Source organism: Spodoptera frugiperda, chromosome 29 (assembly GCF_023101765.2).
Source record: "Spodoptera frugiperda isolate SF20-4 chromosome 29, AGI-APGP_CSIRO_Sfru_2.0, whole genome shotgun sequence".
Taxonomy (NCBI): domain Eukaryota; kingdom Metazoa; phylum Arthropoda; class Insecta; order Lepidoptera; family Noctuidae; genus Spodoptera; species Spodoptera frugiperda.
In genome coordinates, this window is record NC_064240.1 from 4,152,372 (window position 1) to 4,170,904 (window position 18,533).

The 18,533-nt window shown below is 37.2% G+C and overlaps 1 protein-coding gene across 4 annotated transcripts in view; it reads right to left on the reverse strand.

The window, feature by feature from the left end:
• Nucleotides 1–18,533, reverse strand: part of LOC118268190 (protein roadkill) — a 51,461-nt gene that overhangs the window by 24,820 nt on the left and 8,108 nt on the right. For 2 of the 4 annotated variants that reach the window (XM_035582549.2, XM_035582550.2), the window contains exon 2: nt 8,554–8,587. Coding sequence is in view for 2 of the 4 variants with exons in the window: in XM_035582547.2 (XP_035438440.1) it covers nt 2,583–2,596 (14 nt within the window). In the remaining 2 variants the exon portion in view is untranslated. Of the gene's footprint in view, nt 1–2,582; nt 2,870–8,553; nt 8,588–18,533 lie in introns of those variants that run through there. The other 2 variants (XM_035582547.2, XM_035582548.2) reach the window with 2 other exon arrangements.

Genomic DNA, 18,533 nt, shown 5'->3' on the forward strand with positions numbered 1-18,533 from the left:
GAAGTAGAAAATCGATTTGGAACTATCATTATGAAAAACTAACAATGGATTTACGTTACGGCAATGACATTAAAAATGTAAAACTCATACAATAATGATAAATTTAAATCGTTCAGGTAAATAACCTTCCTTTTTACTGGATTTTTTAAGTTATACAATATACCGTAAATCTTTTTGTGAAGAGTACGTACGACGCTAACGCAAGTTGGATTAAAGCCAGAGCTAACAAGCTTATCTTTTCAATGACTACATTCTTTACGATTTACGTTTCATTATTTAAGCGTAGCACCGTTTCTATTCGGGTAACGGACAGTTCTGCTTAACCTGGCGTTATCGTAACCAAAATTCAGCGTCAGTGCCGCAAACCCACTTAGTTATCGCATTCCGCTGTCAACGAAACAGGAGCAGCGAGTGCGGGCTCGGCCGCAATCTTTCGCTTTGTAAACGCTCACCGGCCCTCGGACTAAATTGATACATTCTTGCGAAATAACCTCGCCCAATTTATTTAAACAATCATACTAGATTGTTATACTATAACAATGACAAGCGTAACATGAGCCAGTCCACCGGTTACTGCGCTGTATACGTTACATTTGTGATGGTCAAAGGAGTCAGTGGATTGGAACATTGAAATGAATTTCAGTAATTTTGTAGTTACTGAAATGGTAGCTTATTTGTGTATTTTAGAGTAATTTTTATAGTCCATTGCTTTACTAATTACAGTAAATCTCATCAAGGCGTTAAAATAATTGAATATGCTTAATTGTAGAGCAATGAGATTAAAATTATAATAGCACCTGATTGCAAAATTGTGAAATGATCGGAAACTATAAATATCTCCTGACTTCCAATGCTATTATACATTGTACTTTGTAATCTCATAAACTGTGAGAGCATAAGTATTTTATGTAAAGCCGTAAGCTAGAGGGATTTCCAAACTCCGCGATAAGTCAATGTGATTTAAATGGAATTTGAAGAGGACGGATATAAATATAATATAGGGTGCGACTTGCGAGGGCTCCGAGGTGTTCGTTACAAATAAGAGTAAAGAGGGTCGAGACGAAGACACCTACCCACACTTGCATGCTCTTCCGTGCATTCTGCGCGGAGGAAGGTCATCGACCCGCACGAAGGAGCTTCTCCGCAAATCTTTATTTTCTGCTTACCAAGATACGATTCTAACTTTGTATAGACATTTAGGGAGAGACTTAAGATGGCGACCAACTTATGTAGACACCCGTACATTCATAAGCTTGGTTGGTAGTTGTTTAGAAATATGTATTTACTATTCCTAAATGTCACGTGCTTAAGTATGTTTTGAATTTTGTTTCATAATATTAGTGGCTTGCTTTAAGAATAGGGATTGGCACTTAAGCCGATTTAGTATGACAAAATAACGTAAGTAACAAGTAGTTGTCTGTAATAAACAAAACTGTAAACTAAGTTAATCCAATTTGGTGAAACTAGAACAATATTGTCAATAGCTCTCTAAGTTATATAAACATAGATAGGAAACAGATAAACTAAAACCAATTACAATTCTTTTATGATCGTCTAAAGCTGGAACGTTACATTTGCTTTCACAAAAAAGAGGAACACGATTGAATGAAAAAAAGGCTATTGGAACATCAGGAGGTGAGCGCTTTCCGGCCTCGCTTGGCTGACTACCTGCTAAAGAAAAGAAACGAACCCATACGTTAGGACTTGTTTTTACTGATCCATCGTTAAATATTATCTTTGGAAAAGATCTTATTTAGGTTAGTTTATAAATAAAATCGGTAAATACTCATAATAACCCATATTATTTTGGTGACAGTGATAAACAAAGAGCTGGAACTGCTTCTCACGAACACTATCTAGAAAACAAAAATATGTTACCGTGGGTGAGGGCTTAATCATAGACTTTGTTAGCATAGAAATAATAATAACATCGGTATTAACGGAACGTTGCACGAAGAAAAAACACGACGTCCCAAATAAAACACCGTCAAGCAAGCAACAGTGGGGTTCAACTGTTTGGGGTAGCCGTGACGAATGAGGGTGCCAGGGAATAAAAGAAAACATCGAAACACCATAAACTGAACGGTCGAGGGGCTGGTGGAGACACGAAAGTTAAGTTGAAATTGTAAATATGACGCCGTTGCTAATGAGTTTTTACTAATGCATGAAAGAAAATTGGTTAAAAACTCATTATTACTAATGATAATGGTTGCAGTAAAAGTGACTCGATTTCTAAGTTGCTCCCTCTACCTGTCGGTTGACGTTCAGCTTACACAACAAGGAAAGTTAAATGCGCGTGCGGGGCAAAGCAACTTTCGCCCATTGTAGAGATAAATAAGTACTTAATCAAAACAACACAATATTGTGACTTAGAGATCATGAAGGCATACCTGACAATATTAAATTCATCAGTGCCAACGCTTAAATATCATACAAGGAAAACGTCGCTTGACGTCTGCAAACTGATGATCGTACACGTGAGTGTTCTAATTCATGTAACGATCCAACCGACGAAAAGTCCTTCGACGAACATGATAAAATAAACTAGTTCCGCGTTGACTCCAACAACCAAAATAGCTCACCTGGCTAAGGCCATTATACGTTCGTATAATCCAATTTTCCAAAATTGTTGCACCACTTCGTTATCACAAACCACCACAAGTCAATTTTAATTTAAAAGTACAATAGTCCACTAAAACCGAATAACACCGGTATGCGAAAGTGTATCACGTTTGACAGTTTCACTTCACCACATGGCTGGTAAGTTTCGCGCGGAGACGTGACAGACGTACGCTGCGCTCGACGACTGACGGGCGACTGCCGTGACTGTACTGGACTCTCAAATGCCGCGAGTCGGGGAGTCGACTGTAATGTGAATGTGAGCGCTTCTCTCGCCGCTCGCGGAGAGCGGAGCGGAGGCGCGGGGTCAGCGAGGGCGGAGCGCCCGACAACGGGCGCCCGCGGGACAGCTGCGCACCACAGACCCTTTCTCCGTTCAGTCTCCATTGTATTGGTGAAAGCTTTAGCCTGTTCATATGCTTAATACCACTTTTTGACGGATGCAAGATTATAAGTTCAACAAAAGCCACTTCCTAATTTTACATCACAGACGTTCCAATTACGAAACCTATGAAACTGTTATGCACGTGTCCAACTTTCTATCCCAGTTTTCAGGTAACTGGTATTATATTGCAATGCTCTAATTTATTTCTGTCGTGTTAAAATAAAGGACTTTTATGATTCAAAGAGATGAGTAACATGTAACTTCAATATAGAAAAGAAACATTGTAGTGTAAATAACAGCAGACGGAGCAGTCGCTACATTATATTTAACCTACCGAACAATGAGTTATCAAGCTTATACATTGACTGCAGCTTTGTTCATTGCACGTAGGGAGAAGTTGTTGCCCCCGAGCAGAGCCTTGAGCCGCCCTGTTCGACACAGCAAACAAATAGACGTGAATTACGTTCGATAATGTTTTAAACGATTTGTCTTTATCAATTGTTTAGTTTAATTGAACATATTTTGATAGTATTTTTCCATATTTGAAACAAAGACCACGTGTCGATTACATTTGCCGTAACAGAAAGTAAAGCTTAACTGAAAGTTTCGCTCGGTTATACTGCGTCTTGTTACTTTGTGAAAGGGTCTATAACTTTAATACCGAGGTTGTGGTGCAACTACCTAGTTTTCATTGAAAGATAATTGTAAGATCAGCAAGTACCTCCGGTCTCTTCGCGTTGATGATATGTATCTGCAGATATACGTACTTTTTTTATTGCTCATCGGTTTTAAACATACATATAACAGAAACACCTAAACCGATTTTTGTTCTGGTAGAGTTTAAAATAAATTTTGCCTTCTTCGAATTTTATTTTACTAACTTTTGTCCTTCAGAAAGGCAAAAAAGTCACAAGAATGACACAGGAATAAAACAAAAAATATTTTAAAACGAAATTGGCTGAACATAAATAAGTGAACATGTTAGGTATAAGATATGCGAATGAAAGAAGTCGATTGGTAAGGCCGGGAGGTTAGCTGCAGTAATAACGCGTGCATTGGCTGCCACAACAGAATATATAAATAATATGACCGCAGGGGTTAGGCAAAGTCATCGAGTCATCTCGCCCTCAAAGGCGTCTCAAACACTCGTCGACCTTGGTTCGAGCCTTCAGGGTTAACCTCCCGAAGGGAAAAAGCCCTCGGCCTCGGATTCCACAACCCACCTTACCTGCTCAGATTATTTGCTCCTTTGTTTGAGTTGAATCGTTTCGGCATGATGTTTCTTAGAAAATATTCGGTACACCGTGATTTTGAGTATTGTCATACTTAATTTTTTTTGGGCGTATCAAACAAAATGTTTGATTTTGTCTCGAAAAGGCATTCAAAAAGACAAACACCGTACGTACAACTAAGAACGTTTGTGTCGGTTAATTTGTACGGTTTACCAAATATATTCTTATATTCATTTAAATATTAAGTATTTTTTGAAGAATTAAATAAAAAAACTTTTAAAAGTCATTGCTTTAGTAGGTTAATATCCAATACCAAATTAATATGCGTATCTATTTAATTACATTCATCGATAGGTACCAAATGTTATTTAATTTTAACCAAATGGTCAAACAACTTGCGACGGAATTTCATTTATTATAAAAAAGTGAGTTCAAATGTAAATTTTAACGTGGTACAAATAAATCTATCGTCACCAAAGGACATAGAAAACTAAGAAGAGAATGGATCGCCCAAAGAGTAAAAAGGTTGGTCAGAAGTGGTCTAAATCATAAAAGAATAGAGTCAAAACATTGTAAAAGGCCAATATTATTGTATGAATTTGTGATGGATATAAAACACCAGAAAAGGAAAAGAAGACAGACAATGATCCCATATAAATTGCCCATGAACAAAGACAGAAGTATTTGTAGTGACTAAGGACAATGAAGGCTGAACATTTACAAGACAAATAGACCTGGATTTGTAAAAAATCAGAGAACAGTCTATTTATGCAGTCCAAATTTTTTTCGCGCACGTGATTTTTAGGGATATTTAAAAAACCTTACTAACACGTGGTACAAAATCTCTGGTACAAAGTTAAAATTAAATGGTATGTGAGTCACTCACTAGTCACTACCGATGCCATTGCTCAGCATATTACGAACAATATAAAAAAAAAAACGTGGTTAGTACGTGACATTTCTAATAACGCCTTTGATGACTGAGAAAATTATCATAACAGTGACAAACATCAGGAAACAGATTTGCTACTTAAACAATAATAAAAGAAAATGTCATGATAAAAATTGAGAGGTTAAGTGATTCGTTGATGGCCATATATTCCTAAAGTTCAATAATGCTTAAGGAAGGAAAAAAAGAACTGTAGAAACTTCGACAAAATATGATGACGATTTTGTCAGATGATTAGGTGGTGATAAGTAAAATTCTCATGTCCATAACACTGAAGTATACCAAAAACAACACAAAGAAATTATACCGACTGACCCATGGATTTTATATGCGTACCATGCGACAGCAATTTGCATAATACTGTATGTTGACAAACTGTTGTCGGAGCACCTAATCTTGTTTAAAGCAGTGCCTTGTTATACAATATCAAATGTTTTTGTTTTTAAAACAAGTTTAGAACTTAATAATTTCTAAAATCATTTACCGGAATACGAAGATTGATGAATAAAAGTATCCCCGTAAAATGCAATCGCGTCGTTAGGCCACCGAAAATTTTGAGGATGCTATTTGCCTGACACTTTGTTGTTGGTCGCATTTTTCGAGAAATCTGGTATCCAATACATTATTTATTGGAAATACATTCACGTGCAACAATTTGAATCGATTTTCCGGGAACTTTGATAAGCTGTAAGCGTTATGGAATTTTTCGCCGACTAATCTCAGTGGCAGCACGGACTTTGGATTTATTAGGATTTGTGGTCGGGCCACGATAAGCTCGTCCCCTATTATATGAAACTAATAACAAAACTGGACAGATATTTGGGGTAAACCAAAATTGGTATGAAAGTAACGTGAAACTGTTTGAAAGAGTCCATCCATTATTCGCTTACGATTAGAAGGTGGATGGTAAATCGTGTTGGAATACTAACACTATATCTCCAAAGGGAAAGTATATTTATTACGAAGTCAGTTTCAAATTGATATCATTTAAAACGGAGAAAACCGATTAGTTTGTGTTGTAGGCATATGTATCACATTTTTGTATAACCATCATTAATTAAGATAATGAAATGAATGGAATAGAAAGCAGCAATTAATGTGGATGCAATGGTTACGTAAATCCAATCTTAAATCAATGTTTATTGGGTACGTTTTAAAATGTATTGTATAGGTTATTATTGTTTTTCTTATCTACAAGGTCGTTTGATTCACTTAGTAACAAATAAAACATGTGTACGTAAGGAACGATACTATATTGATAAAAACAGACTTTCGTTAATTTAATCAGGTGGCTTTAAGAATATTTTAATGATCGTTGATTAGTGATTCGATTATAATTAATTTAAATATGTCCATCGAAATTTTGGACAGTATTGTGCAATTTATCAAGTTAAAAGGATGATATTAAAACGGTTTTTAAATAAGATATAATATTTAGGTGTTAAACAAATTTTAAGCATTACTAAAGCTCCGAAGCTACGGACTACCTAGCGGGTTTACCGAGTCTCCGTCTCGAAAAGCAGGAGTACGAACGGGGTGGTTTTTAGTCAGTAAGAATCTGACTCCCTCTTGCCTCGCCCAAGGCAGGAGAAGTCATTGGATGATTTTTGCCTTCAAAAAAAAGATCACTAAGGCTTCTGATATGCAAATCATCAACTCTTGCACAATGCAGTTTTAATTTGAGATGGCTCAGTTCTTTATGAGTCTAGCCCTAGGGACACGACCACTAATCATGAGTACGTCAAAATATGTTTTTTTTTCAAGCGCAGAGTAGGTGGATGTTTGATTAACAGTAAGTCTGTTTTGTCTATCTTACAAGTGAAGCTGCCCTTTCCACGTTCATTAGTATGTCCTCCTTACCCAGGTCTCTTATCAGTCTAGTCCAGATAAGGAAAACCTGCAATTTACACTTTAAAAAAATACAGCGAAAGGTTGTCAATACAAAATATTTTTTAGAAACTGCTGCACCAAGTGCCACCGATCACACTTTCCTCGATTAACTTTCTCATTTACAATACAAGTTGACCTTAAGTTTCTACGGCACACGAACCAAAAACGGGTAGATAGGTACTCGAACAAAAACTTTTAAATAGATTTTCGCTTTGATTGAATAGGTGAAAAAAATTCGTCAACTCGTAGTCGTCTCTCCACTATTGTAGGCACCACATTTTTGCAACAAAAACGCATACTGAATTAATCAACAAATATTTGTAATAATGAATTATCATGTTGATCAATATGGAAATTAATTTTTTAGTTCATAACCTACATTAAAACGAAAGGAGGCCATTGAGAAATAAGTATTTTATAGAGAGCACTAAGTTCATGAACGATGTTATAAAGCTACCGAGTTGTTTATCGATATGTAGTGTTATCGTTCTAAATGTTTTTATTAATATGTATACGAGATTAAGGTAAGGAGAGAGCCGCTGTTCACTCTCAACTCGACTCTCGCTGCATGGAAAGCTCGCTATCTCGTCTAGGTGAAAATCCTACAATATAGTCGTTGTTACCATTCATTTAGTTCAGTGTGCCGTTCGTGGATTTATTTACTATTTATCCAATTTCATACAGATATATACATAAAAAGGGTTATGGAAATTCTCTATCACTTACTTCAAATATGATGATGTAAAGAAAAATTAAAGAAAAGTTAGATTTAATTACCATATCAATAAATATGAATAACTTTAAAAAACTATTTAAATGATTTTCAATTTATGAGAGTACCAACTGTGGAAAAATCTTAATTATTTAATAACATATATTTATTAGAGATGAGAGGCGGAACGCAACAGTGAAAGTGCATCTTTACATTGCGGCCGCGCACCGAGTTTAGAGCATTTTTCAGTCGTGATTAAAAAGAGAGAGAAATGCAAGAAAGCGCCGTTGAGCGGCGGGCGATGGTATAGTAAAATTTGAAAGCGCTACACAATAGCGCGTTGTCGAAATTGGAAAGTTGAGTGGCGTGCGTCCATTGCGTAACAGCTCTTACGAGCTGCGGTGTGACGCTGACGAAAGGTAAGGTGTGACGTCACCAGCATGAAAGTGCATCGGCCGCCGCCCCACCAACGCCGCGCCCGAACAAATGCACGTGCACTGCAGTGCAGCGCTTCCTGCATCTGAGGACTTTCTATTGGGAAACCGCCGCGACAAGCACCCGACTTCTCTACACATATAACTATTGGGAAATTCGACTCTCACGCATGGCTACACGAAACAAGATGCATCTGATTGAGCAATCAGCTTTACAATGCGCTTGCACAACCATTGACACGGTGGACGAGGTGCTTCGTTAAACATACGCATCTCAGATATTAACGCATACAGCGAGTTTATAGTATTTTAAAATATTAAAATGTACGTACACAATATTGCGCTCCTCAGTTGTCGCCGTATTACCTGCAAGCAAGAAAAAAATTAAATTGATATTTCATTCATACAGTCAGCTATTCTCTTTTTAGTAATACAAGGAAAATTCCTAGGAACATTTGAAGTGGTATCAAAAGAACTGACACCTGATCTAGGACATACTACATAAGTATCCATTATCCAATAATCCTGACATCATTTCTATAGCTTTACCTACTTCCAGACAGGACTGCGCAGCTATCGATTTTCTATTCTAAAATTGTATACGATATTCCGGAATCGAGTGGAGGCAATGCATTTCTTCCAATCGACTTTAACATGTTCAGAGTTAAGACTAGTTTTTAGGCATCACTCATTCTACTAAACGTATATCTTAATTAACATTACCACAAGCGTAGTCAGTAGATTCTATAGTTATAATTATAGATATATTATTATGTTGATCAAAAGCAACTGGCGTACAATAATAAAATCAATTGTGTAGTCATTTTGTACTCATTACAAGCTTGAAATCAATATAAGCCGCCTTGACACTGTTTGCTTTTACAGACGGACGGATGCGTGTGTCAGTATAAAATGTGTTACAATGATAAATAATAATTGAAAACACGGATTATTTTCTGAGGCACGTACACCGTTTTAAATATCGTTAAAAACTAGTTTTTTTTAAATACACAAATGACTACTACATACTATATCATTAATATACCAAATTTTCTTTTCAACAAAACGTTTTTCAAAGTGAATAAATATCAAACGGAAAGTTCATAGTTTTTTAACTAGAAAAGTAGCACCCAAGGGGCCCAAGCTAAAAGGTAAAGGTATTTTTGCAATAACCATTTTATAACCATATAATAGTAATACCATGCCATACAAATGTCACGCCGATTGACCAATAAGTGAGAGAGTTAAAAAATTGAGGTCTCAACGCGGGACGCTCCTCAAAGGAGTTCATGGTTGAATGGAACATGTACACTGTACTGTGTTAAAACAGACACCCACTCAGTATTATACACCTTGTTCAAGCAACATAAGGCTTACAATGCAGTGGCACATCAGAAGCAGTTCCTAAATGTAGGATTGAGAACGTTAGTGAATATTTAATGTTTTAATCTTTATATCCTCTAAAATAGAGTCGACTTCTGTTTACATGATGTCGGCATTCAAGAAGTAGGTTGAGAGAACGCACGTCTTGTACACTCGTATATCACAAAGACTCATTAACTCATCGGTGTAAGATGTGTTGTGATTGTCAATAACGTACTTTATGGATTTATGACATAAAAACTGCAATGTGATGCTGCAATTATTGATTTACTAGCTGACCCGCGCAACTTCGTTTGCGTGTATCCCGCTACTTCGTAATCAACATAATTGTAGTTTAATTCCAACTATTACCTTAACATGATTTTTTTATGGAAGATAATGGTCTTGTAACCATTACAAATCAAAGCACTTTTGGGTCACAGAGATCAAAAATTAAATATGCATCTTGAAAAGATCTTGAATAGATGTACAGATACCGATCTACGGGCTGAGCAATAAATAGCATCCGAAAGGCGAGAGGCTCGTGCACTTTCTATTAGAACATGGAACAAAAGTAACGAGCAAAAGTTACGATACCTCGTGTGATATAACAGTCGCTCGGTACATTGCGGTATGGTCGAGCAATAACGATTTCACGCCCCATTCGCCTTTCATAACACCCTTCTAAAATAAGTACATTTCTACGGAATCATTACCAAATGAAATTATGCTTGTAACTGAAACGTGATTTGTTGGAAATAAGATTAGCATTTTTGGACATTTTAAACCGTTAAGGTTCCTTAACTTTTTGTCAGTAGGCGTTACAATTTTATCTTCATACGTTTCTCCTTCAGCATTGGCTACGGTTATGACCTCAACGCTTTTCCTGCTAGCCGCTAAATTAGTTCTACGTATGTCAAACGCTTCAGCCTACCCAACAAGGATTGGCCAACCTCCGATAAACTCAAAGACCTTCGTGTTTCCGCAGCTACAATACGTTCTAAAGTAACAAAGACAAGAGTTCGAACCTCATTTCGTATTTTGAGATCTCAGTCGTAGCTCTGACAAAAGCCAATGACAAATCCACGAATATTTGGGTTGAGTACAACTGTAATTGTAACTACCTTTTGTATCTCTTTGTTCCATTTACTTGATGACACATTGTAAAGCCCACAGCCGACATTTTAGGTAGGTAAGTATAATTATATCCTCTTGTTAACCCAATTGTTAATGGCAAGGACCTAGAAACTAGATTTAATAATAATATTAAATGGAATCGAAGTACAAACTAACTTCGAAGTGTAAACATTCGCATAGAAACAGTTGACTTTAGAAATGTTTACTAAACTTGTTCGGAACGGGGATAGAGCAGGTAGTTATCATGATTGTCTCTAGGGTCGGCTAACTGGTCCATCGATAAGGCTAAAAGCTCACACATTAAATAAACAAACGCACTAGATTAGAAACTCGCTTGTTTTGCAAGTTTCTAATGTTGTTGATTAGTTGTAATATGTTGCAAGTTATGAATATCTAACAATCTGGCTATGCCGCATTCTCTGACAAAGTGCCTACCTCGCTGGTAAATTGCAAGAAATCTCAGCGAGAAATACGTTCACCGTCCTAGATGCGCGGTACTTTCGTTTTGAAATCGGCGCGCACAATTGGCCGTATCGAGACAGAAGCGGACCAGCTGCACGGTGCACAGCTCGGCCGAACACTCACCCGCGCATTCCTGTACCTAACAAACACACCCTTCGCCAACGCTTTAATTGTATCAGTTTATACCTGGCTGCTGCATATGGCTCATACATCTTTGCCCCACCTTCGACTCTAAATCCATTGCTGCGTGATTCTTTGTTTGCAGGCTCTTTGTTTGTTGCACGTTCTCCGTGAAAACTTATTTTAATATAAAAAATATTTGAACTTTCGTACAATAAAATTTCATTTTGTCAAACAACTTTCAAGTAGCGTAATCGATAACTACCAAAATAGAAAAAAACAGGCATTAAAGAGATTGCTAAAATAACCATGTAAAACTTTCGTTTGTATACTTTTTAGTAAAACTATTGAAAGTTAGCCATGAAAAGAATTTCTATTGGCTGTGATCGATGATCGTGACAACTTTCAAAATTTTATTTAGAAGAAAAGATAATTGAATGTTACATAATGTTACTCTTGAATTAGTGCTTAGTTTCGACACAAATAATATTTATTGTCACGATGACGTTCAACATCTCGGGTAGTATTCGGTAATAATGAATTTACGACAACCGTAGAGCAGCAAATCTATTAATGATTGAATTTCATTTCATTTAGAGTGTAGTCAATCAAAACTGAATGGACTTCATTGTGGGGCCCAACAACAAAACGACTGTGCGCCATGCTCCGACTTTTGCAATTCGTGTTACAGAAACTGCTACATAGAGAGTGTGACATAATTTTCTCGCCGTGGGCTGAGAAAGAGCATTACTACATGAATCACGACGGAGCAAACATTTTAAACAAAGACGATTTTAGAATAGATAATTGTCATTGATCATCTTGTGAAAGTTGTGGATAGTTTCCTCAGCAATTATAATTAAGATCATGATTTAAATATTCCAAAGGAAAGTTTTGTGTTGATTTTATTACAGTTAGTACAGGAGATTTAGGTCGAGTACAACCTAAACCATTGTTGTATTAGCTAATCTATATATATAAAACTCTTCCGTTACTGAGTGACTGACTGACAGACAACGCACAGTCGAAACTACTGGTCGTAGACAGCTGAAATTTGGAATGTAGGTTCCTTGGGATATGTAGGGGAGCACTAAGAAAGGATTTTTGAAATTCATACCCCCTGGGTGGGGCAAATGGGTAAAAACGTTTCTATGAAAAATCTTATTCCTTGGGTTTATAAACTTGAAACTTGGTTTGAACACGTACATAGGCAAGTAAATATGTTTGACATTATAAGTTTTTTGAACTACCCTACAATCGTGATTTAGGGGTGCGATTGGGTGACTGATTTATTAACGCACATCGAAACCGCTCGGTATAGGAAACTGAGATTTTGAACAGAGGTTCCTAGTAACATAAGTGAGCACTAAGAAGGGATTTTTGAAATGTCAACCCCCAAGGGAAACGGGATAAACTGAGCCGGGGCTGCGGGAAAGTTCTAACGAGCCGTGCCCCGGAACGCAAAGGGCAACTTGAAGGAAAGGTGGGTTTTAGTCAGTAAAAGTCTGACACTACCTTCCGTTCCACCCAGAGCGGGAGAGGTCATTTGATGATTTCCCACTTAAAAAAAATACTTTGTATGACAACTTTCAGTCGTCTCTTTATATTATACATAATAACATACATAATTATGTACATACATGCATAACATTAATAACATCACGCCTTTAAATGCCTATTTAGTGTTACTACCAATACAAACAGCTAAAAGGAAACAAGTGAAGAGACGAAATTTGTCCGCATGCTACACTTTTGCAATTCTTGTTACAGAAACTGCTACATAGAGATTGACATAATTTTCTCGCCGTGGGCTGAGAAAGAGCATTACTACATGAATCACGACGGAGCAAACATTTTAAACAAAGACGATTTTAGAATAGATAATTGTCATTGATCATCTTGTGAAAGTTGTGGATAGTTTCCCCAGCAATTATAATTAAGATCATGATTTAAATATTCCAAAGGAAAGTTTTGTGTTGATTTTATTACAGTTAGTACAAGAGATTTAGGTCGAGTACAACCTAAACCATTGTTATATTAGCTAATAGAAAATAAAATTCCATTTGACAGCCCGTGACAGGCGTAAATGCGCCCGTACTAAATTACTGGCATATCAAATTAACTCAAACGGACATATAAAGTGGCTTTTCATTTATGCAGTCAACGTGCGCCAGATTTCATAAGCGTTCTCTCCGCACCCTGATCTAGGTTATGTGGTCGACATCGGCGGCAGCAGCGGTGGCGTATCGAGCGCGTCCGATGTTAACCTACATACATCGCTGGCACACTTACACCAACACAGTTGGGGTCGAGAGCACCCGGACCCGTAAAATTCGTGACCCAGCCCCCTCCCTTCCGACCTCTCGTTGTATTTTGAGGCCCCGCTACGTCAAACGTTGTTAGATAACAAAATTCTAGGTTCTGCTTTTTGAAAAGGGACTCAAATGCTACCTACCTGATATTTTGAATAAAAAATATCCCTCTTTTTGATGGGTAAACGGCTGGCTGGCAGTGGTTGGTCGTTAACGCGAGGCGGTCGGTCCCGGTCAGGTAGTTTCGCTTCAATTTACAGGATGTAAATGTGGTTTATTTGTGATGGAGTATTTTCATGAATTGTTAACGTCGGCTTATTACTGTGTTCCAGATAGCACCACTATACATAATGAAGAATGAGCAGGAAGTGGTAGTCATTTATCGAGGAGTCATTAAGTAGTCATATATCGAAGTGGTCATGTTAACAAGTGAATCACATTATTCGTTTTAATCAAATACAGCTTGTGTGAATGTGGAGAGAATTTTGATTAAATTTTACGACTGGACATAAATAAAATAATATAATTAACTCTTAATTTTCATGATAAAAAGCGGAAGCCCGCCGCGTTATTGGTTGTAAAGCCACAAGTTGATACTAAATATTATGCAGTAATCTTTTGTTTCCAGTGCTCTCTCTATCGAACTTTTAGCAGAATTCTTAACTGGCTTCTTTTGATTGCACCCTGTAAACCCACATAGTCAATAATTTAAAAAAAGTAAACAGGGTCTTGTTATTAATTTTCTTCACTGGAAACGAAAGGTTATTGTCATTGACAAATTGGACCAAAGGATTGCCACGTCGTGAATTTATTATGGTTGGTAGAACCTTCCAAGTTGTTTATGCTTTCCAGACAGGCACGTCGCTCCTCCTTGGGTCACGATGCGCTTCAGTACAAGTGGCATGCCTTGCAGTCACGAGGGTCGATGCCCGGCCTGTGTCGCTAACACTACCCAATCGATAACCTGATTTGCACTACTCATACAACACTAGCCATGATTCACCCGATATAACCGAATTAACTAATGTTTAATTACCACGCCTATCTCGATTCTCTATACTTTTCCCCGTCCCGCTCTCTCTCCCACCATATTAACGCGTTTGAGTAATCAATCCCTAATGTTGTGTCACATGTGGTGTTATCTGAATTCCTATGAGCCTATTTATAAACTTATTTCGTGGTATGTTAATAGCCACACCATTGCCCACGTGTTGAAAAGCTAATGCTTAATTTAGGACAATCGTCAGAAAGGAAATTCTTAAACATGAGTTAACTCGTTCATAACGCAATAGCTGATTATTTTCTGGTTATAGGTAGGCACGGGTATTGCGACACGAGTCGATGGGACAATGCAAGTGTCCAGAGCCTGGTCCGCGTGCAATCCGAGGTCGACGCCCTGCCGGCGGACGAGTTAACCGCGGAATACTGACCCCTCTCGCACCATACTGTTAACAACACACAAGCGACTCGATTCACATAAGGATAAAGTCGATTTTCCAGTGACCCAACTATCAGTTAGAATAACCACAACTTTGAAAGTTCAAATACGAACAGATATCAACGGCATATTCATGCAGGAAGTAACGTGCGTATTGAGCATTTTTGAAGAACAATCCCTATTCGTATCAAATAAGGAACGGTGTTGTTATTATTATTCAAAACACGACGTGCCATACGCAGAAACATTTTTTCTGAGCTTAGATATTCTGTGAAATCAATAATTGTAGAGATATGTTTGTAATTTACCGCATAACTCGTCGTACTGTTTGCGCATTCGTGATGGTTTAAGAAATAAACAGCCGATTGCGCACAATTAAATTGTTAATATGCCTTCGATGACAAATGAACGAAAAATGTATCAATTATAAAGCTACGCGTATACAGTTATGTGAATTTATTACATAGTTCAACACCCGATACTTATGTAAGAATATGAACCGTTTTTTGGGTGAGCTTTTTTCAGGAAACTTGAACGGTGTTTAGAATTTCGGCTAAAAAGCTTATCTTTGGCATGGATGCCACAACATACAATTTACAATTTGAAAAACCTAACCTAGGAATGAAGTTGAACCCTATGTAGACCATCGATGCAGTCATGTGAACACACCGCAGTTAAAAAAATTACAATGACAGGCTTCATTTGTCTTTCAGGTTAAGATTCCTCGTCGCTAAAATTGTACAGTTAAATGACGACTCAGTTAACCGCTAACCGATTGATAGCCCTAAAAACATCTATTAGATATGTAGTGCCGTTGTACCGAATTAGATCGAGGTAAAGCGATGAACAACGCGATAGTGAGCGTGATAGCTTATCTATCAGTAGGTACTAGTGCTGCGAAACCGTTTGCTACGAACTCCAACAATAAGGCACTAAATACTTTAATAGTATATTTACAAGTATCAGTTGAGAATACAAGGAAGTATTGTTTCAACATTGTTATCATGTACGTGAACGTTACACAGGGTCATCTCGCTACACGAATTGATATTGAATCAATATTTTTTTAACCTTACGATTTAGACTGAGGTTATGACAAGGATAATTATGTTAAAAATATTTTACGATAAGTTACTAAGGGTTTCCGTAATACGTCATCGAAATAATACGTCATTGATAGATAACATACTCGCATATACGCACATAAACTCACGCATTTTCATCACGAGAACCAAAAGACCTAGTTTAACGAAACTCATAGATATTAGATACCCTTTCTATTTTTTCCATAAGATGACATGACATGATACGAAATCAGAAGCCTACTTAGACCGTGTGACCGTCAGCACTATGTTAACAATAAACCACTCAAGTAATAAGTAAATAAGGTTCGTTTTCGATATTTCAGGAAATTATTTAAGAGGTATATGAAGCGGGTGACCTACAAAAGTACGACCTATGAAACACGCCCGGGGTCCAACAACTTTTCTATTACCAGCAATCCTGTACTGAGAATCTAGGGTTACTCCCACGTAACAAGATTATATTTGCATAAAGTTTCTAGAGTTCTCAACTAAAGAAAAGTAGGTAATCATGACGTGATGTTGAAAGCTTCTGTTTTGTAACCTAGGGTTTTATTTAGTAGGTAATTTGTTAGTTTACGTTTAGGTGATGTGACGTGGAGAAGGCCTTTGCTCAGCAGTGGACGTCTTCCTGCTGTTGATAATATGGGTTTTTAAACGAAATGTAAACGGGATCGACTAAAATAAAAATTGAGTATAGAATTTTAAAACTCGTTAGTGTTAGAAGCTGTAAATACAACCTAATTGAGACTCAGATATAAATGATAAACAAAGGTTCGAAAAATGCCAGTAGGCATATTATAATTTACATTAATTGATTTAAAAATAAACGCTATAAAACGTATTGTCAACTTCCGTAAACAATGATTGATCGCTGAACATTACAGATTAAGTACCTACTAATGTACCGCTAAAAGGCCCATAATATCTGTGATATTAAGGTTTTGACACAAAAATTCCGTATTCAGGCTAGTGGGTGATTCGACCTAGAAACTGAAATGATGTCATTTATCATTTGGAGCCTCAAGTCCTTGAGACAAAAGTTGCCCAAGGCCGGTACCCCGAAAATATCCTTCGAGCGGGTGGAGTCCTTGGAGCCTCACAATACAAGGTCACCTCATTACAAATCTGGCCTACCCGTCGCCCGATCGGTCTATAGATTCGGCTTACTGTAACAAGGTTACACAAAATATTTCGGTAGGCACGGGATTTAACGATAAATACATTGAGTGCTCCGCAAGTTTATAGAACGTGAATAAATATCGGATGTTTTATTGCGTTACACTTTATATCTGATGAATTAAATTCCATTATCCATGGGCTGCAAGGTTTTATTGCCTTTTTATATTTAATCGAAAGTTAAAATCTTGGGCAGACCTATTTGTGTCGTTCTAGGACACGCCTCTTTGCACCACGACCTCGTACTTCACAGTTGTCATTGTTCCATACGAGTTTCAATTGTGTCATCTATAAAACAAAGTACTCCGAACAAAATTACGGCCAATTAAAATGTTGAAGCTAGAAAACACATTGAATTACGATGGCTTTTAAGGCCAAGGTTGTAACTAAGGGTTGATTTTATTTGTCCAAGGTTACAGGCAACCTATGTCACCTTCAACATTTCTGAACCAGCCGAGTTCCACGTAGTAGTTATTGTTGCTGAGAAACCTTCTACTTAATTTAACATTGAGGTTTCAATTTTTAATGTTAGGGTTTTAGTTACGGCATTGGTGTGCATATGATATGATGTAGCCTCGTTATTCCAACGACAATCAGACTGGATGGATACAAATGATATCGGACAAGTATCTAGTAGGTAGTTGCTTAGTTTTTAACTGACTAATACTCAGAATGCGTAAAGTAAATACCTTTGACCAAAAACGATCATAAGTTAGATCTTAGCAATCATTGATTGATTAGATAGAGTAACTGACCAAATTATTTGTCGTTTGATACTCATGGACATTCTCTAATACCGACAGATAGCTTTTGGACGAAATGTAGTCGAATAGGCGTCTATATTTATTCCAAAAGGGAATGTCGCCAATCCTAATTACCCTAAGCAGTGAATGAACACCCACATAGACGTATTTTTGGTCCAAACCAAGTCAAAGGACTACGGTGATATTCAAACATGGAGATACACATACACGAGTAGTGGATTTTACCAACTCTCTTTTATAAATGCTGACCAGCAGGTACAGTATTCAAATGACTTGGACGAGAAATGAAAAGACCTAATCCTCTTTGACGACGAGATATCTAGAGAAACTCATGCAGCCATGCAGCTAAGTAAATGCGATGGCGAAATTATTTGAATTAATAACATAAATGTGAAAGTTCGCAGAGTTGTTTGTGTGTTTGTTTGTATATTCGGATTCAACTAACTACACCGAATT